Consider the following 22,743-nt stretch of genomic DNA (forward strand, 5'->3'; position numbering starts at 1 on the left):
GACTATCAATCTAGGACCTTTCCGCTCAATGACTATTGGACTGACTAAGGGAGTACCCCAGGGATCCTGTCTCAGTCCCACCTTATTCAACATTTATGTGGCTCCCTTAGCGGGATTACTCAGGAAACTAGGTTTGGAATCAATCTCATATGCTGATGATACTCCGCTCCTACTTTCCTTTGATAAAAATAATCCTAATGTTCAGTCTACCTTTTCGGAGGGCATGACAGCTATCACTAGCTGGATGAGGAACAATTTCCTCCAGCTCAATGCGTGGAAAAGTGAGATCATGTTGTTTGGAGATGCATTTGTGATGTCATCCGCAAGCTGGTGGCCAGTGGAGCTGGGCGCTGCTCCGGCTCCCAAGATTATGGTAAAAAACCTGGGCGTCTGCCTGGACCAGAAACTGATAATGAAGGAGCACGCTGCAACTACCGCCGGTGCCTGCTTCCATTTGTTAAGCCTCCTTCGTAGGGTATTTCCCATCCTCCATCTAATCACTCGGAAAACCCTCATACAGGCATTGGTGCTAAGTCACCTGTTCTACTGCAATGCTCTTCTGATCTCTGCTAACAAAGCTTCACTGAACAGACTGCACATAGTCCAGAACACTGCGGCTCGCCTGGTCTCTAATTCTCCCCCCGAAGTGCCTCCCTCCCTCTCTTGCAGCAACTGCATTGGCTCCCAGTGCATAAGCGGATCAGATTCAAGATCTGCTGCATTGTGCATACATCCTTGAATGGCAAAGGTCCTTGCTGCTTGGCAGAAACATTTACAAAATATCTGCCATCTAGGCCCCTACGTTCATGGAAAAGTCTCTACTCCTTTTTCCTCGTTGCAAAAATGTGTGTCTAGGTGGTAAAGCCTTCTTCCACCTAGCCCCCTCCTACTAGAACCAACTCCCCATCCATCTGCGGCAATGCCCCGCTCACTTACAGTTCAGAATGCTCCTCAAAACTGTACTGTTTAAATCTGTTTCCCTTCTCTGACCGGCTGCAGCAGTTCCATAGCGCGGAGATACCCCTTGGGGGGGATTTAGCGCTTTATAAGCTAATAAATATCAAATATTAGCTCTTTCATCAGCTTTTGACACAATCAACCATTTTGAGCTCAGGGCAGTCCTTCCTCTGGGTGCTAAAAACACTTATATTATTTGAAGAGGTCATCCAGTACAGAGGTAAAAATAGTTATCTTTACCCTGTCCCTCATGCAGTTAATCACCCTCAGTGTGCATTCTCAAATGTTTCTTTGTTTGTTTATTTCTGCTGGGGATTGAGCTCTCTTTGACCATCATACACCACATGGCCTCTTTAATGTCCACACCTTAGAAGTAATTGATCTTCTGTATTTGTTTGGTGTGTTCTTTTTTTGTTACTACACAGCCAATGCCAAACGTTGACGCTAACAAATAGACACGCAGAAGAACTTTGCTACTTATCTATTATTTAGACCAGTGCCCATTCAAAATGGAGAACATGATGGTGGGAGCACCTATAAGAAGATGTCCATCTATGATACAGCTAGTGAATAATGTATGGAAACCTGAGGGCCTTATTTATGAGACCCCTTGCGCAGTCAAACGTCACTTTTTGTGACGTTCCGTGGCGCAGGAGCCTGCTCCAAATTTACGAGGCAGCACTAAGCCACTTTTTTTGGCTTAATGCTGCCTCGTAAATATTGTCCCCTTTAATGCATTTTTTTGCGTTTAAGGGGAGTACAATGGGTGTTGCTGGGGGCGTTCCCAGCAACTTGCATGGTATTTTGACACTGCCCCAGATTTACGAGAAATCAGAAATTTGAGGCAGCACAAAAACTTACGCCTCCCCAGGGGAGGCGTAAGGGAGGCACAACGAGGATAAATATCTTTATTCTGCAGCACACACATAATGAGGAAAATGCCTCTTCTGATTGTTTCTGTGGAGGAAGGTTTCCCTTCCTGCATAGAAATAATCATCCCCGCACTGCAGGCAGCCTTGCACCATGGTGCAAGGTGCCTGCATTGGCGCATGGCAGCCCATTGTGTGCCAGTGCAAGGAGAAAGGACAGGAAGTGCCGTATCTTATAGATACTGTTTATTGCTGTACTTCTCATTTACCGTAGGGCAGAGCAGCAGGAAGGCCTGCGGCTCTGCCCTACGGTAAAACCTCATAAATGAGGCCCTGACTTTTTACATATGAGAACCATTAGAAGGGCCTGCTAGCAGATAGTGCAAGATATGCTTGCTACGCTTGCCAATGTCGTTATCTGCTGGGGTATGAAGTTGTACGATATATTGACAACAGTGGCAGCAGGTGCTTTGTTACAACTCCTGAGATGGGATCACGATACAGAAGCTCTGCACACTCTCCACTGGCTTACTGTGAAACATGGAATCCAGTTTAATATGTTGAGTAGTGTTCTTTAAGCACTGCAACAGAAGGGCTCGGATTTCTGGTTAATAAACGGAGACTATATTGCTCAGCACAGGGTCATTTGGTGGCTACTCAAAAGTTTAGAAAGTTGATAAGGGGAGAGTAGGCCCCGCAGAAACAACCTCAGATGTATACTAGAAGGTCTAGAGGGTGTGCACCCAGAACAGTTCTTGCTGCAATTTTAGAGCCGACCTGAGGGACTACTAGCCTGATTCATGGTCGTGAAGGCCCACAGAGTCCTGATAAAGTGGACCCCACCAGGTGCACCGTTGAGCGCCAGGATACTGAACTATTTGGACCATAACACTATCCTTTAAGTAGCATGAGAGAAAGCAGGAATAGGAATTAAATCTATGTAATGATGAGGTCCAGTAGCCAAGATTTTGAGTAGGTTTATTTAGTCTTAGTTGTAGCTTGGGAAGTACATGTAAAGCAGCTCCATCATGAGCAGCCTGCCTGCTGCTCAGCCCATACTCTAACTGTCACACCTCACCTCACAGGCACCCAAACATTCGATTCAACATCACCACGCCAACATTCCACGCAGCACATTAACACTGGCTGAGCAGCTAGCAATAGGAGAGATACATATACAGGATGTCTCAAATCAAATCGAAAAACATCGGAAACCCTTCACTAAGGTCAAGCAGAAGCGCAGAGTTATGCAGCTGAGCTACATGCTTTCACACCCAGCCATATGAGAGTGTTGCATCGGGCAAATCATACTTCTTCAATACAAGTGCCTGGGACAGTGTTGAAGGGAAAAAACATTACAAAACTTGAATGGAGGCGGCAGTGGACTATTCTGTAACCTAGAATCTAAAGACTTTGCAGGCCCGAAAGACGGACGAGTATGAAGGCCACAGCACTGGGGAGCTACTTCAGACAATTGAGGTGGCGACCAGAGGGAAGAATCATCTTCGACTTGTGTTAGCAAGGAAGAAGACCTCAATAAAAACATGAGGTGATACACCTCATGCTGAGACTTAGAGAAACTATTGCGGGGTAAAGTTTGTGATGTAACATCTATTACCTCTGTACGGCTCTGCCCTTCCTCAAATCCAAAATCTTGCCTACCAAAATAGGATACATCAAGATTTAACAAAAACAATCTGGACACACACATCCTGTAGGGGCTCAACTGGAGCCCACGGGGCCAGAGATAGTAGAAGTTCACTAGTTGAACCCCGCAAGTCAGTAGGGAGGTATATATATATATATATATATATCTGATACTTCAAGATTAGATTAGAAGAGTGGGGTGCTGGCTTTGAGGATGGGAATTGTTTCGGCCATCCCACTGGTCTGTGCCCACTGTGCTGCAAAGGAACACGCCCAGCCTCGCTTAGGAGGTCTCAAGCTTCTGTCAGGAGAAAATCACATTTACACAGATAGTACCGCTCTTATTAGTGTGTTTATTTCGCTGTTTTATTAAGCTGATTTGCAAGTCTTCATGTTTGGCCATTTCCCTGGTTACTGTATTAAGACATCCAATCGTATATATGCCATCACGGTGGAGGCCTGGCAGTGATATATCAAAAAATAACTTGTTATTTTACCCTGGGCAAATGACGGGCTACTAGACATATAATTTTTGTATTTGATCATCCAACCAAACCCAAACAAATCTGTTAAGATATTGCTCACCTACAGATTCAGTTGTACACTCAAAAACGTAATTGCTTCTATATAAGAAATAATTGCCTCAGCCTATTTAGACCCTAGCAATTTCATCCTACTTGGAGATTTTAATCATTCTGATGAAGTGGACCAGGCTCCCTCAGAAATTTGCAATGTTTGTACCTTATTTGGTGTGTCTCAGCATGTACATGAGCCTACCTATTTGACCAGCATTAGTGAAGATATATACTTCAGTGAGGATATAGTGAATATTGGGTCTATAATGGAGATGACATGGACCATTCATAATGGCTATCTTCTTCGCTATCAATCTCGAAAGAGTTGGGGAAATGAATTCAATGACATCTTCTACAAAACCCTATTGTCTTTGGTTCAGATTAGATCCAGTCCAGTTAATGGTCTACTTGAGGCAGACATAACCTGTGCCTCCTAAGAATATCAACACATATGTGGAATGCTTTAATGCATGGATTACCAACGTGCTCGACTTGATTTTACCCACTAAATCATTTATATCACACCGCTCCACTCCTTCTGAGCCTTGGTACAATGCTGAACTGATCCTGACAAAGACAAAATGCAAGAAATTGGCAAGGTTCTGGCAACACATCTATAATGCTGAACATAAACATACCTAGAAAAAGACCATAAGCATTACAAAGTGTTCCTTAAGGAAGCCCACACTAAGTACTACCAACAAAGCAACCTTGATGCAAACGGTCCAGCCAAAGAGATGTTTTCCTTCCATAAATCTTTTGCGGATCCAGATATAATGTGCACTTCTGTCAGTTCTTCCCATGCATTCCGCTCTGAGCTAGCAGGCTTCTTTAATGATAAAAGTGAGTACCTTCTCATGTCTTTTTCAACCAATAATTCCACTGCTGTCTTCTCCTCTTCTTAGTCCACCTGCAACAATCTCAGTACCTTGGTTTGAGATTTGTCCTATTTCAGAAGACTTCATGCTCACAAAACTCAGCTCTATTAGCCCAGGTTTTCCTCTGGATCTGTCTCTCAAGAAAAACCTCAATATTTTGGCACGCGCTTTGGCACCAGTCCTTATTTCAATATGCAATGCCTCTTTCACTCTGGGCCAAGTCCTGGAAATTTGCAATAGTGTGACTGATGTTCCTTCAATAAAGAAGCCCACCTTAGAGGCACAAATTCTGTCTAGCTATCACCCGATCTCCCTCTTGCCTGCAATGACCAAAGTAATGGAAAGCCATATTAATCATCAATTATCATATTATATAGAGGACGGGCTGTGCTCCATAAGTTCCAGTATGGCTTTTGCCTTCCCACAGCATTGAGTCTGTGTTGATGGCCACATGCAATTATATTTGGATGATCTTCGACAATGTGGCTTCAACTGCGCTCATTCTCCTCCACTTATCGGCAGCCTTTGACACAGTCTCAAATAAGATCCCTCTCCAAATACTCACCAGAGAGGGCTTACAAGGGAAGGCATTGAGCTGGTTTGAATCCTTCTAGCTGAGGAGAACTCAAGTCATTTTCGTCCTTTTCAGTGTGCACATCCAGAGCTATGCTGAGGTGACCCTCAGGACTGGTCTCGGAGCTCGACCCTGTTCCAATTTATGTGATGGCATTGGCCAACCGCATTTCCTCCCTTGGTCTTCAATTTTACTCATATGCTGATGATACCCAGATCATAGTGCATCTTGAGAGCAGTCATTTGTCCATCCAAGACCCATTTAAATCTTGCCTCACATTGGTGGTTCATTGGATGCATACCAACTTTCTGAGGTTGAATGCTGACAAGACGGAGGTTCTAGTGTTTGCAACCCCTTCATTGGGCATCAATGTTTGGGGACCTGTCTAATGCTTGGAACCAGTAAACACAATATGGGTGTCCACTTTGACTTCAAGTTATCCTTTGAGTCTCACATCAACAAGCGTACGGTGACATGTTTTGACTTATTGAAGATGTTGCGTAATATCACCCCATTTCTGCCTACTTTGTTCAAAATAGCCCTGTTACAGACATTTAATACCAGCCATTTGGACAATTGTAATACCCTGTCTTGGGTCTCCCCTCCAATTTTATGCAGGATCTCCAATTGATACAAATTTCTGCAGTGAGGTTTATTCTAGGCTTGCCTAGATCAGCCATGATTTCTAGCCACTTGTCTGGATCTGCACTGGCTTCCTGTTGGTAAACACTGACCTTCAAGGCTCTGTGCTAGTGCCACAGAGCTGTACATTCTATATAATATAAATACTATATGGTTATAGATTATGTAACAGGTCTGTTTATCAAATATCCTCCTACTAGAAAACTGTGTTCTTCAAAGGCTCTATTGATCAATGTGCCGAGATTGCGTCCATAGAACGCGACAGGAGGCCGAGTGTTGACGGCCGTCACTGCCCAGCGCTGGAATAAACTGATGTTTGCAATTCGTGTAGAGCCTGACCATATGCGGTTCCACAAAGCACTTAAAACCTATCTTTTTGTGTCTAGTTCCGCTCCTTGTCTTTGCTGCTTGGTTTTGAGGCCAGGGCACCCTCTGGTGATGGCATGCTTTACAAAACTAAAATTAAACTAAACTAATGCCACAAAATCCAATCCACTCTGATTCCATTCAAAGTAATGGTGTTTCTGGGATTCACTCTGTCAAGAGCACACTGAAACTCCAGAATGCCATGGTGAAGAAGAGAGCTGAGGATCGCACTCTGCCTCTAAAGGATTTTTCCTCAGACAAGTGGCGAGAAATATGGGACCTCTTTCAGTCTCCATTCAAGCCATTTCCCTCTGGGTCCTTACAGGGCCCTTCAGAGGTTACAAATATTACATCTCGTTACAGCTGTGGCTCATGAAGGCAGGACAGAACTTTCCCTGGAAGCCAGACAAGAACTGGAATGAGGGTTTGGACATATGGATTCCTGGAATGGACAGGGCATTTTAGGCTCTTCCCCAAATATCACAATAGAACCTGACACCAGCAGATCGAGTTGGGGAACATGATCTGGATTTTTTACTACGGAGGGAAAATGGTCAGAGTAAGAAAATAAACACAATATCAGTTGCCGAGGTCTTCTAGCACGATGTGTGTATTAAAGTGCATGACAAAATATCGGTTGGATTGTTGTGTCCTGTTAAATATGGACAACTTATCTGCAGTCCAAGTCCTTGGCGAACATGGCGATAGATTTTTGCTGTAATTGTTTAAAAAGATACATTTTAGTAGCCGTGGAATATCTTCTGGGCTCTGATAATTTAGTGGGTGACTGGAACTTCAGATATTTAGAGGATTCCTGCAATTGGCCAGATCCTATTGTTTTTCAACACCTGATGAAGAAGTGAGGTCCTTGCGAGGAGGACATGTTTGCATCGAGACTCAACCATCAACTTCAGGCTTTTTACAGATGGCACCCAGATTCAGATGCCCTAGCGACAGGAACATTTCGACAGGCATGGTCAAGCTATAAACTGTATGTGTTTCCACTCTTTGAGATTATTCCATGGATGACAGCTCAAGCACATCAGTTTGCCAACCTCGTAATGATCACACCAATTTGGAGAGTGCAGGCTTAATATCTGGTACTAATTGGGATTGTGATAGCTTCTCTGATTGCATTAGACCATCCTTCGACAAATCATCTGTGCATTCACCGACCACTAACTTTACACGGTCAACTGCGTTTAAGGGTATGGAAAATCTCTGGGGGCAATAGAAATTCCCAGGACTTTTGTCAGAGTCTTCCTTCTTCATCGACCAAGCTTGGGCCGATAGTACAAAGAAAAGATATACTTCTGCCTGGTCCAAATAGTCTGGTTGGTGCCTGGAACAGGATTTGGATCCAATGGGGGCAGATGTGATTCAATTAGCAAGTCTCTTAGATGAACTGGTGGTTAAAGGCCTTGCATAGCGAACAGTTTATACCTTTCAATGAGCTTTAGCAGCTGGTCATCTCTGTGTAGCTAATCTATCAATAGAGAAACATGCTTTGATTAAGAAACTATTAAAAGGTATCAGACTCTTCTTCCTCCTTAGCCTAATTACAGCTTTTTCAGAAAGTCAATTTAGTCCTTACATTTTTGGAGAGGTGGCCAGCAAATGTTGATTTGACAAGAAAACAATTGTCAGCTAAATTGACTAAGTTGATCTGCCTTCTATATTGCCGAAGAGTGTCAGATATTAAGGCTCTTGATGTGAATGTAAAGATTCTTACTCTGGCGGTATTTATTTTGTGATCGGTAGAAGAACCAAGAAAGTTACTAGATCATTTTCTTACCAGAAGTTCCCAGACATTCCAGATTTTGTTGGTTGAATGTTTGAGAGAGTGTATTGATACTATGAGAGAGTTTAGGCCCATTGGGGTGAAACAATTGTTGATTTTGTATGTTAAAACTTTTAGGCTGGCGTCCACTACTTCCATGGCCAGAAGGATCAAGTGGATTATGCATACATGCCAACACTCCCGATTCAGGCGAGAGACTACCGATGTCATCTCCCACCTCCCGATTGCTGAATGCAGAAACTGGATTCGGAGTTCAGTAAAACTGCCAAAAATAAAATGTTGATGCCTGCCACGCATGCTCCAATCTCCCCCTCCAAGAATTACCTCTGACATCAAAGGTTAACGCGTTGTCCTTAATTCTTGGAGAAAAAGATTAGAGCATGTGACAGGCTTCATGTTTGCGCTGTTATTAAACCGCCAAAAATGAAATGCTGATTGTCTATCACCATACATACCAATAGACCCATCTTCAGGCAGATTGCTTCTGTTTTAATATAAGACAGTGGGGAAAATATATTCTCCTAACTATTCTTTTTTAAATCTCCCACTTGCCTGCTCTAAAATATTGGCATATATGATGATGGCTTCTGCATTTATTGATGGAGAGAGATTTACGGCTCATTCTAAAGCAAAGCGAACACAATAAAATGATAGACTGAGTGCTGGAACTTTTCAGACTCTCACCTCCCAGTCACTAATAGATCTGAGTTAAATCCATCATCATTCTTCTGCTCACTTCGCCACCCCAGTCCGACCCAGCCATATTCAAATCAGTCTTGAACCTGCTTTTCATGGGAACAGTCCAGCCTGAACTGCCAGGTCAGGTTCTCCCTGGACCAGAAACCAGCATCCTGGGCAGTGCCTAATTTGTAAACAGATAGGTGCCAGGGCTCTTGTGCGGAGGCCACTGAAGCTTGCACCACTCATTGCCGTTGGCTGTGCTGCCAATGACAGTACAAACACAGCTAATAACCATCACATTCCTACAAGTATGACACTTCAGAGTATTCCAGGCCCCTAAAGCTATAAACGATGGGTTAGGCGGCAGGTAATAGTATTTTTTTATGTACATTGAATTAATAATTGACTGTTGTTGTGGTCATCTCAAACAGTCCCACCTTGTGGCAGAATGTCACAAGCGCCAGTGTTAACAATTAAGTGCCAGTGCCGAGCACCAGAAACCACTGGCTCAAATTAAGCAGTGATCCTGGGACCAGTTTCGGGGTAACACCCCTCATCAGCCAGGCTAGCTTGACTCCAGTGGCAAAGTGAGCAAGGGCCCCACGTCCGGGTATACCTTGCCAACTTAGGGCGAACAAAGCAGAAACAATAAAAATGATGATGGATTTAACCCAGATCTAATAGTGACTGGGGTGGTGTCTGAAAAGTTTCAAAGCTCCGTCTATCATCTTATTGTGCTTTATTCACCCTAAGTTTGCAGGGTATGCCCAGAAAGTTTCAGCGCTCCGTCCATCATTTTATTGTGTTTGTTTCATTTTGTAGAGGGGCCAGGGTGTCTAAATCTCTTTTGACTTGTGTTCGTTTGGATGAAGTCATGAGAGCAGCAGACTGGTCTCCAGAATCCAGCTTCAAAAGATTCTGTTTCAAACCAGTGCCATCTATGGCATTATAGGTAGTATCAAAGCTTTCAACTGGCATAATCCTTGTGGTCAGTTATGTCATAGAATGCATAATTTCCTAGCTTTCATATCTGAAAGTTGTTATTCTGTTAAGGACAGTGAGGATTATTCTGCCCATTACAATTACATAAAATTTAGATTGTATTATTTACTTGAGATTTTTTGTTACGTAGTTGAGTTTGTTTTTATAATGATAAGTATTACTTTAATGTGATGCTAAGTCATCGGATCCCATGCTTTGATTTGTAGGATGTTTGTGTATTATGTTATGATTAGTATTATGGGTAATATTTTTTTCAACAGGGTCTGAGGTTAAAAATTCAAGAATGAGATTGTGTTTGGTTCGCTACACTGCGTACCAAAAGGAAGAGGCGGATATGGCGGATTGAGGCAACGTTATGGACTAAATGCACATTGAATTTTTTTGGACGTCATGTGTTTTGTAATTTTTACTCACGATTTTTCTTGGGAGTTGTTATTTTCTTTTGTACTTTGTACTGGATGCTGAATAATAGCAATGGAAAGAGTAGCCAAAATACTCACCTTCGTGTCCTTGATAAATGTAAAAATTTCAGGCGCGAAAGATAGGAAATGTTACATTTTTTATACTATTAAATTCCTCAAAAGAGGCGATTTTCTGAAACTATTTTAACTGAATGGATATAACTGCCTTGGTCGAATCATGATGAAATGTCATAAATAAAAGATTGAAATGTCACACATGCACACTGAAAACATGGAAATGTCAGGCATAGACAGTCAGAAAACTTAACAGCCATGTGAAGGCAAAGCCAATTGGGGATGTTATATGGTGTGTAGGATAAAATAGCAAATAGAGGGAACAAGGGTGGAGGTATGGGATTCGAAGAGCATAGCTGCCATATTCTGCAGGTCTATCCGTGATGTGCTACTACAGTCCAGGATTTTTTTTTCATTTGAATCTTGGGATTTGAGGTCCCGTTTAGGAAATTAAACAAAGACTACAGGTCCCAGAATTCAAAGAAAACCCTGATCTGGCACGGCACAACACACAAGGACCTGGGTACCTGGCAGTTAAAGAAGAGGCGGTAGAAAATGAATGGGTTGTGGGGTTAATAACGTAAGTACGAAGATAGCTTTGTAAAATGTAAAATTTTCAAATCTGAATTACAAAGCGCACTCCTCGCCCACGTGTTCTTATTACAACTGTAATTTTCCTTCGTATTACCTAGGATATTTCACATTCCTTCTGTGTTTAAAAGAATGAAGAGGATACTAAGGCTCGTTGAGTCCTCCAACAAGGCGTCAAAGCTGCCACATTACGACGATCGAGTCAGCGCTCTAGCTTTCAGTAAACACTCTGAGCACTCGTTCGCCATACTTCCGGGGTAGCTGAGACTACACTTCCGCGAGCTGTCAACTTGCTGCTGTTTTTTTTTTTAACTAGGGGCTGGCTTTTCTCTAGACTAACCAATTACATATGTTGTGGGCCGGAACAGCCACCCAACCCCTGCTAGACACTCTTCGTTCCCTATCTGTCTTTATAAATGTCTATTCCGATTGGTTCATGCAGATTAAGGTTTTGGAAGGTTTTTTTTTTAGGTTGTGGCTGCCGCTGGAAGCGGGAGCTAGCGTTTTCCCGTGTTGTTTTACTTTGGCACCCAGTGGGTAATCGCACAAGACAGTGCCAACTCTCCGCACAAGGCGTCTGCAGGCAGCAAAGCACACGAACTCAGGTGAAGTAGGAAGTCAACAGGTTGCTGGGCCTTTGTGGTGCAGTTTGTGTTTTGATTCCTGAGTTCTTTGTGCATCCACCTTTTTGATTGGTACATGTTGCGAGTAGCCCACCTCTTCGCAAGTTAGTGAATACAGACAAGTCACTTCTGGGGTGCAGGTTACGCAGCTGAAAGCCTTTACCCACAGGGTAAGAGAATTAACTTACAAGTAATACCTCGGGTGCATGCCTAACCTCCGATGCATGTGTGAGGAAGGAGCTTGTACCTAACATGTCCCTGCGGCCTCAAGAATGTGTTCATACAGTTGTTTATTTCTGTATAACTTCCTGTTGGTGTGCTTGCTCAGCCTTTGGGGCACCCATATTTTTCAAAAGCCTATGCCTGCACTAACCCAGGTTATGGGTCAGTCTCCTGTATCTGTGAGGCGAGTTCTCCCTAGCAAGCCTTTCTTCATCCATCTTTTGAGCGCCTACTCACTTTTTGGGCCACATTTGTAGACCCCACGCCCCTCCACAAGTGTCCGTACAGTCAAGTTTCAATTGAAAACTTAGTTTCGGGTGTACCCCATGTTGTGTGCTCTCTGACTCATCACTGCATCCCAGAGGGAGGTGGGACTCTATAGGAGTTTGTGGCTGGGGTAGCTAAGTTTTAAAGTCCACATTCACCTTGTCGAGTGTGACCTTGGCTTTCGTTCACTGAAGTGTGTTCTACCTTTGTATTCTTTCATGGCAGTGACCATGACGTTTGGGAAGGAGAAGGCGGTCCAGATGCAGTGTGAGTGGGGCCAGTGTAAGTACATTACCAGTAACATGGATGACTTCTGTAGACACGCGTGGGAGCATCTACAGCAGCACTTTGCGAACGAGGAAGACATGGAGGCCCACGGTAAGTTATTTAGGAGCTAGACTTCACCATAAGATTGAAGGGACGGGGATGGCCAGGCTCCTCTAACGTGGCCCTTAAGTGAAATCTCCAGTTAAATATGTGACTCATTTTAGGATCCTACTAAAAAATATTTTTAGAGTTGTAGAATTTGAGCTATGTTTTGTACTGATTGCTGCTGTCTCTGTGGTTATTTAGATCCGCTCCCTGGTAAGCTGTTAATTAGACTTCTCTCGAGTTATTCAGTCAATGGAATACTACCAAAAGACACTTGTATATAGCACGGTCCGTTTCTTTCTGGCATTGTGTTAGCAAGCTTTGAGAGGAACTAAGTCTTAATGTATACAGTTTGTGAGGTTGGCTTGGCTAAGCTGAAAGTAGATAAGTAGTCCTTACTCAATAGCCACATTTTACAGACTTTTCTGAGGTCGGAGCCACCCAACCAGAAATGAGTTTCAGCACACTGATGTCTAACAAACGTTCTGTTCCTTCTCCACAGATTTAGACAATAGCAAGTGCCTAACGCAGAAACATTTGATTTTGGACTTAGCAAATACAGATTGGCAAGAGACAGTTTGTCATCTACATGCACACACAATTGCATGACACATTTGTGGCCAGCATCCCTGCAATCACCTCAACCCTTTTTGCTCTGTTGCACAAGCGGTATCGAATACAGAAGAGGAAATGCATGTTCACATGTTGCTGTGATTTTGGGCTTTCATTATCTCTTTGAGTGGGTCTTTAACTTTTAAAAACTGCTTTGGTTGAGAAACTTGAAAGACGGGAGGTTAACTCTAGGAAGATTGGGCTACGTTTCAAGGGCAAGCAAAAACAGAAGCTGGATTCGTACACTGTTGTCCTCTCAGCAGGGTACTCAATTGCACTGGTGTTTCTCCATGTTTTGTGTGTTGTTAAAGTTATTTGTAGAGCGCGCATGCACCAGTTGGTTTCTTGGCGCTATATATAAAGGAATAGCCTGAGTCCTGGTGAGTTATTCATATCCCTGGGTGAACAGCCATGTGTTTTTTTTAAAAAAAAATTTTTTTATTATATTTTTTAAAGAGTTTATTTATAAATTTTTCACAGCAACCTGAGCAGTCGTATACAGAATCCTTCGAGACAACATACATCAGCTTATTTTCATTATACGCATTAGAGTCCCAGGCCCTTAGTACAGTAAGATACATTTTACACTTTTCGTAACTTCAACATCATGTAAAAAACAGGTGTTGACACAGGCACCAACAGTTACATACTATTGTCTTCATCAATCAGACTCACTGGTCTGTTCACTGCCCAATCCCTCTGGACTCAACAATTCTCTGCATGCCTCTCTCCAACTTGCTATGTCCTCTTCCAACTTCCCATCCTTAACAGCAGGCCTTAACATGCAGTTCCTCCGCCAATGACCACTCTCCCACATCTTTCATCCAATTCACAAAAGAGGGGGCCCGTTCACCCATACAGCAGATGGCAACCCTCCGTTTAGCCAGTACCAGCGCTAGCTGCATTAACTTGTTGGCCATTTTCCTCTTCTTTCGTTGCGGTACCAAACCTAGAATGCACTGCGCAGGCGTAGCTTCGAGCGCGGTTTTCACCCTCTTACGGAGGCGCACTACAACTTTAAGCCAATATTGATGAACTTCCGGACATTCCCACGCCAGATGCATGAATCCCGCAGGAACTCCATGAAATCTAGGACCGTCATGCAAACGGGATTGATCGATACGGTGAAGCCTTTCTGGGGTGATATACACCCGTTGCAAGAAATTATAGTGCAGCAAATTCAACTGGCATTGCAAGACACCTTGCGCGTAAGCATACATACTCTCACCCAATCCTTCTCCAGCAACGGCGTCTGCAAATTTACGTTCCATGCATCCCACGCCCTAAGAGCCGAAGACCCTGAGTCTGCCCTCATGACCTTGTACAACAGAGACACCAATCTGCGCCCACCTCCGCATGTTAGCAGTACGTCCAAGGTCTCCATGGTCTTGGGCATAGCTGGATACACGGGTCATGCCTCCTTAGCCACTTCCATCAGGCCAGCATATTGAAGATACTGCCCCTTTCCCAGGCCAAAACCCTCACACGCCTGCTCAAACGTAAGGTAGGTGTCTTTATTATATATATCTGCCAACACCATGCAGCCACCCTCTCTCCATGCCTGGAAGGACATGTTTTCCACCATCCTGCGCACATGACTAACTGCCAAGAACAGCCATGTCTTAAGGAGTTTCCTGAATCTTGGGTGGTCTGTGCAGGATCTGATGTAAAGGGGCGTTCCAGAAACGGGGAGCCAGCACCGCAAATCTGCTGCCGACTAGCCACCTCGATTTATAGGACGGTATGACCAGGTTTATTTGGGTTGAGCGCAGATTGCGGGTGGGTATGTGTGTCTGAATAACTTAGGAGACAAATTTCGGGCAAGTGCCATGCAAGGATTTGAAAATGAGGCACCCGATTTTGAAGGCCCAGGGTTGTGATTTGGGGAGTCAATGTAGTTTCCTCATAAGAGGGGAAGCATGTTGCCATTTAGGCTGATGAAAAATCAGTTGTGCGGCCTGGGTCTGCACAAGTTGCAGTCTTTTGACTAGGTATAGCGGCAGACCAAATTGCAGTGACTTAGCCTAGTCTATGTGGCAAATGACCAGAGCTAGAGCTCCCTGCACCAGTGCTTTCCTAGTAAGAAGACTGCTGATTTTTCTTATCTTCTGCAACTGAAAGAAACTGCTAGAGATTACCGTCCCCGATCTGGGACTTCATGGATAGGTCGCAGTTGATTGTGACCCCGAGGCTTTTAGCTGTGGAGGATGGGATAGGGGGGGGAGCCCAGCTCAACTGGGCATAAGTGTGAGCTCCACGGATTTCGAGCACCTCCTATCAAGATCGTCTCGGTTTTGTCCGGGTTTAACTTAGTGATTGCTGTTCATCCAGTTGTGGAGGTGCAGCATGGTGGCTTGGAATTCAGACCTAGAATTGGCTGTGTTGTCGATGGAGAATATTAGTTGTGGGTCATCTGCATAATTGTATGTGCTCACATTTCTTTCTCTTAAGGGCAAGATTAGAGGGAGTAGATACAAGTTGAACAGGTGCGGTTATAGTGAGGATCCCTGAGGTACTCCATGACCCCATTCCATTTATTAGGCTGTGCTTATTAAAGTTTTGATGTGCTGAACTGCAACATCAGCAGGACTTTGTTAGCCGTAATCTGTGATGCATGTTCAGTACAGAAACATTGTTCTTACTGGACATTACAATTACACTAAAGGTTTTCATCTCCCGACTCCACAATCTGCATCCTCTTCGCTAATAAAGAGAAGTGGCAATTGCCTACCAACGCGGCCTGCTAGCCCCCTGTCCAACCATGTAAACAGAGCCTCTTTCAATACTTAATGTGTTGATACTGTTGTCACAAAAAACTTTGTATTACAATCATCCTTCCATTAATATGGTGATAAACCATCTCTGGGACTTAGCAACACAAACAAACCTGTGAAGCAGAATCTGCCAATATAATTGTAGATGTAAATATTTGCTTGAATTGGAGAGAAGTTGGAAAGAGAAGCCCTGATATTGTGGCATGTACATTATTATGTTATTTGGTTCTTCATGTTCACACTATCTTGCGTGGTAGAATGTTCTTTGTGCTCTGGTGTACTGTCTTCATCCATTTTCTGTGGGGGTTAGTTACACTAGAGCTGCTCGCATGTGTGGCGCTCCTGACTGTGGACTTCAGCTTGTAAAATTAGCTTCAAACTAGATGTTCTCTTGGATCTCCTTTCATGTCCCATATCGGCGATAAAGAAAAGTGTGGTCTTCAGTATCCTTTTTCCTGGCTGGGAGCCCACAAGATTGAAGGAGACGTCTCCACGGAGTTCTATGCTTGAGTTCACAACGCTCAACATCGTCGGATTTAGCTATTTCTTCAGTATTGAAACTGTCATTTTGAGCGCTGATTCTGAGGGGTGCAGCGGATTTAAAGTGGATGCGAACAACAAATTTGGAGTAGGTGCATGCAACATACCGTTTAGTCTTGTGCGCAGCAGCACATGAGCTTTCGCTTGTGGCCCTAACCACGATTTAGCATATGAGGTCAGCGCAATGTGAGCACTGTTTTGCTTTGCCCAATAACTATCAGGGAGCAAAGTGACAGAACGTTTCAAGCTGCCATATTTTTCTTTGTGTTTGTGTGAGCCTCCATTTGTAACTGAGCTATACACTAACAGTGATTTTTACATTAGATATCCTTTTGTATACAAGTTATATTAAACATATACATTAGAAAGTAGCAGCTTACTCAACATGAGTTCCACACAAGTCATGCTGCCGCCACCATTTTTACTTATTTGTGGAAAACCTTCAATTGAGTGGAAATCGTGGCGTCACATTTTTTAAAATTACTTGATAGTGATTGATACCATGAAATATGATCTTTAAAGAAAAGCTGCCCTTTTGTTCAACAATCTTGGCAGTGCTGGTCAAGAAGTTATTGACCGTTTGTTGTATGGGATGAGAATATTGAGGCAAAAATAGAATGGCAAAACAGTTTTCAGTTGAACCCAGTATTTTAGTAGAACCTCTCGGGTCCTTTAAGGGGAAGCAAGGAAGTGATGAAACTGTGGAAGAGTTCATTGTGGCTGACAAAATGTGAATTTACTTCTAGATGCGACATCTACATAAGAGATCAGTTTGTGTTTAACTGCTAGTCAAAATTAAGGAAAGCTTGTTATACTGTAGAAATCCATCTCTTCAAGATGTGGTGGATTTAGCAAAGAGCATAGAAAGATCTTTAGTTTCGTCGCAAGCCCTTGCATCAAAAGATGCATCACCTGTCTGTATAGTTCCTGAAAGTACTATGGTATCATCTGTTAATACAAAAAACGAATTTCTGACTTTTAATGCTTAAAAACCTGCTTCAGATCGGATTCAAAAACTCATCTTCGCAACAACCCTAACTGTCCAGCACTGTAAACTTTGTAGTAATTGTAAGAAATGCGGTAGTTTTGAAAACTTCTGTAGATTGACGTCATCCTCAATTAAAATTTAATAGTATAGCTACTGATACGGAGTGCTTGGAACAATGAATTATGTTATCCACACAATTAAAATTGATTCTGTTTCTGATTTAAAAAAATTGTCAAATGGACCATTTTGTGACATGTTAAGAATGCGGTGTTGTCATGGCAGATTGAGTATTTCCAGTAACTATTGTTTCAGAAAACATTTTACAAGAATTGGAATCCCATTGACACTAAGTGCAAGTCTACAGACCTTAATCACAAAGTGTTTGGTGAATTAGAAATTGACACGGTTGGTTATTTTGAAAGTGATTTGGAATGTTTATGCAGGACCATTTTATAATGTAGATAATAGGGTAAGAGATATTATAGGTTGGCATGTTCAAGCTAGGCTTGGTTTATTGTTGAGGCCTGGAAATGACTTTTCAATGTTTTTTTGGGGGGGTAATGTTCCAATTTCGGCTATACAAATTGACAAGGCGAGAAATGTTTTGGACACTATTATAAATAGTTTTCCTGACGTGCTTGTAAACAAAGTAGGTTCTGTTGTGGATCTTGAACATTCCATCAGGTTGAAACCAAATGCTATTTCTGTCGCACACAAAGTAAGACCGATATCGAATGTTAAGGATGATTTTCTAAAAAGGGTTTAACAGTCTATGTTGGAAGGTATTATTGTGCCTTCTGAATCCTCAGAACTGGTTTCCCTTATTGTATTGACCAAAAAGAAACCTGGAAATCTTCGGTTACATGTGGACTTTTGTTCTTTGAACTAGAACATCATAGTGGAGTGTCATCCTTTGCCTCATATTCATGACATTCTTAGTAGTCTCGGGGAAGCAAAACATTTTTCATCAGTAGATCTTCATTCTGCATGTTATCAAATTCTTTTGAGCAAAAAGTCTGAGGAACAAACTCATTTTGTCATGTCATTTGTTTCTTACAAATGTTTACATTTGCCTTTTGGGTTAGCTTTGGCTGGAAGCGTTTTTCAGCATATGATGGATTGTTTGTTTGGTGATGTTGTATTGTAATTGAATTTATATAGTGCTTACTACCCCTGACGAGGCGTCAATACGCTTTTTCGGCAAGTAGCATGCTACTCTGGAAACCAAGAAGGATTACTGTTGAATTAGTATATTGAAATATTAAAGTTATTTGAGTGTTGGATAGGTTAGTCAGTTATTTGGATTCAGTAGGATAGCGGAGGGATAGAAGAGGGGAAAAAGGTTTGCATTTATATAGCACTTGTTACCCCTGGTGGGGTGTTGAAGCGCTTTTTTGGCATGCGCGCTACTCTGGAACCCATAAAGGATTACTGTTGAATTAGTATAGTGAAATATGAAAGCAATTTGAGTGGTGGATATTAATCAGTTATTTGGATTGAGAAGGCTAGTGGAGGGATAGAAGAAGGGGGAAAAAAGGTTTGCGTTTAGATGGCGCTTGTTACCCCTAATGTACAAGCTTTTCCAGATGATATTTTGATTTTTACTGAGGATGCTGATGAACATCGGGCGTTACTGAAGGAAGTATTTAGGTTTATTTAATAAAAATAACAAAAGGCATGACTCTCAAACCAAATAAGTGCAAGTTTTTTATGGGACAGTTAGAGTATGTAAGATACACTGTGAGTGGTGATGGGATTAAACCCACATTTAGCTTGATGAAGGCAATTAAAAATGCACCTTTTTCGAAAGACAAAGAGGTTCTTAAGTATTTTCTAGGATTATGTGAGTACTAGATGCGTTTTTGTGCAAAGATATGCTGTTATTGTTCATCCTTTGCGTGCTTTACAAATGGGACCAACGTTTGACTGGACACATGAGTTGGATGAAGTGTCTGAAAAAGTTAAGAAAATGTGGATTACATCCTTTTGTTAGACATGAGAAGTGTTGTCAGTGTGGATACTAGTATTACTGGGTTGGGTGCAGTTTTGTGTCAGCATATTGATAACAAAGAATGTGCCTTGGTGTTTGCATCTGGGACATTGCAAGAAGCGCAGCAGAATTACAGCACCATCGAATGGGAAGCATTGGCTTGTGCATTGTCAGTTGAGAAATTCAAGAATTTTATGTAGGGTACTGCCTTTGATATTAACACAGATCACAAGCCATTGGTTCATTTGTTGGATGGAAGTGACATGGGGTAAGCCACTGCAAGGCTAGTTTGATTGTCCTCTAAGATACAAGAATATAATTTGAATATTCAATATATTCCAGGAGGGAGAAACATTAGAGCAGATTGCCTGCCTCAGATTTCTGTTCCTGCTGATATAACAGGAGATTCGTTAGATGACAGAGAATGTATGATGGCACTAGTAGATGCATTGGACACCACCAAAAATGTAATTTAAGAAAATGAGTAGGTCTTAGCAAGCAGTAATGATAACGTTACAAGAAGCAAATGGATTCTGTCAAAGGTTGGTCTAAAGACCAATGTCTTGATTGCAAGCTGCATTATTATGCTCAAGTAGCATCTGAACTCTCCATTGTAAACAATTTATTGAAGAGTCATGATTTATTTGTGCTTCCTGAGCTTGAGAAAACACAAAGGCCATCTGGAACATACCAGCCATTTGCAAGAAACTCAAATAGTTTTTTTGGTGGCCAGCTTTAGAGAGCCAAGTTGCACATGTGGTTAACAAGTGTAAAGAATGCTTACTTTCTGATAAGCATTGAAGGGTCGGTGCAAAATAGTTTAATCCAGTTCCTTTTTTACAGACTTATTTTGGGAGAAGTTAGATATGGTCTTCTCTGGTTGGTAGAGTTTACTTCACAGTAAAATAAGGTATTTGATTGTTCTTATAGGCTATCAATCGAAGTGGTTTAATTACTCATTCGTAGATTCTACTACTACTGATAACACTGTAAACCTTATTGGAAAACATATTTAAATTAGAAGGTCCGCCTAAGTACATTGTTACTGATAATGGCACTCATTTTCGACTCCTCAAGGATGTGTGAATTTTTATAACTCCATGATGTGAAACATTTGAAATTGCATTATATAGTCCATCTTCAAATCGATTGGTTGAAAGAGGGAGCCGTGTTTTTTTAAAGAAGGTGTCCAGGCTACTTTATAATCAGGTTTGGATGTTGGAGACTATATTAATAGAAACTTTGGGCGTTCCCTTATAGTTTTACATAGCACAACTGATATTTCTCCATTTAAACATTTTGAGATGAAGAGAACCGAAAATATAAATGTGTACCTTTTGTTGTTGTTATCTTAATGTCATAACATGCACTGAGTAATGGAGAAACGGAAGCTTTACGAGACGGTTTGTAAAAAACAACGCAAACCTAAGGAAAAATGTGATTCACAGAAAGGTTAAGAATTTCTTTTATTCATACTGGCAATTGGGTTTTAATTAAAAATCTGCTCAAAGTGACTAAGAGTGAATAGAAATTTTCGCCACCGGTTATGGTTCTAAAAGTTAGCAAAGCTTCAGCTTTATTGAAAGCCAAGGGTTCATGGAGTTTTAGAAACGTAGTCAAAATTTCTTTTGACCAAGCAAAGATTTTGGGTTCTGGAAAAGATTTTGAATCTGTTTCTCTGAATACTCATATGTTTGATGCTGATCAGGTGCCATCCTTCTGTAACAATCTGGTACGGGATGGTATCTCGGTGAATTGGAGCAAGATCATGTTACAGATGACTTTACCATGCATTCAACTAATTCTTCAGGGATTTCTGATTCTGACATCTTCTTATAATTAATTTCTGTTGGATTCTCAAGAGATGGATTTTTTTTTAAAGTGTTTAAAGAAATAGAGAAATCTAGAGTGGTGGATCCTCCAAACAAACCATTATTCCCCCCTACTAGATTTAACGATTTTGTTACATTTGAATTGTTTTGTGATGGGAAAGGGATATGGTGCCTGAATGTTTTGTTATTTGGTTCTTTATGCTGACACGACTTTGCATGGTAGAAGGCTCTGTGTTCTGTGGGAGTCAGTTACTCCAGAGCAGTTAGTATGTGAGGCGCTCCGGATTGTGGGCTCCTACCAATAAACGTACTGTCAAACCAGATGGTCTCTTTCATCTCCTTTCATGTCACAGATCTCCACAGCATAGATACAATTTCTCACACCTTTATGTGGAAGTTACCTCATTTAATATTTTGTAAAGGACAAAAGTGTTAACACTTACCTAACAGATCATTTCACTCGCCCTTTCAATATTTGCTGAATGGCTACCACACACAATTAACGTAAATTGTGTTATGGTCACAAAAACAGAGAGCTGTTTTTAGGCAGCCTGTTTGCTGCACTCCTTGCACTGAATTATGTTCTTGGTAACAACTTTTGAGCAACTCTTGTTCCAGAATCTGGTTTCTCCTGTTCTGTAGTCCTCCACACCATCACCACTATTGCACTCCTTGCATTCAAACTAAATTGACACCATGCCAGTCACATGACATGAAAATCAAAACCATACAGAGCAGGCTTTTTGAGCCCAAGGGGTGAAATTGTTATGTTTTTTTTTTGTGAAGGCATCTTCATGAATTATTTTGTACTATATTGGAAAGACATGTGTAGCTGAATGCTCGAAGAGCCAAATAAGTGCTTCATCCAATGGCTAGCTTTTCTACAAGATGTTCTGCACAAATTAAGGGTAAAGGCAAATAAGTAGGGTCATTTTGGCAGCAGTTAATCTAAAGGATTTCCTACACTTATTCCTAACACTCATGAGGCCAACATAATCTTCTCTTGTGCGAGGTCACCTTCAGATGTCCACTAATTAAAACACATGCCCACTATGTGTGTTTCTACTATGTGAAACTCAAGTAGATGTCGATTGATGATTCATCCAGGCTATCCTTTTTCTATACCTGTAATTAATAACGTCTCTTGCATACTGCTTTAGAGCTCCAGTTGGGAATAGGGGAGTAGAGCAAGATAACATGGCATTGGAGCCGAGAGGAAGTACAATTGCGCTTTCATAGCTTTGGAAGTTTAATTTGAGTCTTATTCTTCGAGCCTTTCTTTACATGCAAGCAGGGTGGTGTGGTAATGTCAAGTTACTTGTTTCAGTCTGTTTAGCCTTGAATGCCAGCCTGGTTCGATACAAGCAGTCCATGTTCTGTTTTAATCATAGACTGCAGTGTAGGTTTGTCTCCATATTCTATTAATGTTGGCTTGTGTCTGCCGATCTGCCTGCATCCTTGTGT

At 42.0% G+C, this 22,743-nt stretch overlaps 1 protein-coding gene across 2 annotated transcripts in view; it reads left to right on the forward strand.

Moving 5' to 3' along the window:
• The first annotated feature begins 11,400 nt into the window (after positions 1-11,400).
• HINFP (histone H4 transcription factor) overlaps positions 11,401-22,743 on the forward strand; it is a 95,616-nt gene continuing 84,273 nt past the window's right edge. Inside the window, exons 1-2 of one of the 2 annotated variants that reach the window (XM_085645908.1) lie at positions 11,401-11,664; positions 12,397-12,549. In XM_085645908.1, the coding sequence (XP_085502034.1) occupies positions 12,402-12,549 (148 nt within the window). In that variant the 5' untranslated portion in view covers positions 11,401-11,664; positions 12,397-12,401. Of the gene's footprint in view, positions 11,665-11,713; positions 11,853-12,396; positions 12,550-22,743 lie in introns of those variants that run through there. The other variant, XM_085645909.1, reaches the window with a different exon arrangement.

This window comes from Triturus cristatus, chromosome 3_1 (genome assembly GCF_964204655.1).
Source record: "Triturus cristatus chromosome 3_1, aTriCri1.1, whole genome shotgun sequence".
Taxonomy (NCBI): domain Eukaryota; kingdom Metazoa; phylum Chordata; class Amphibia; order Caudata; family Salamandridae; genus Triturus; species Triturus cristatus.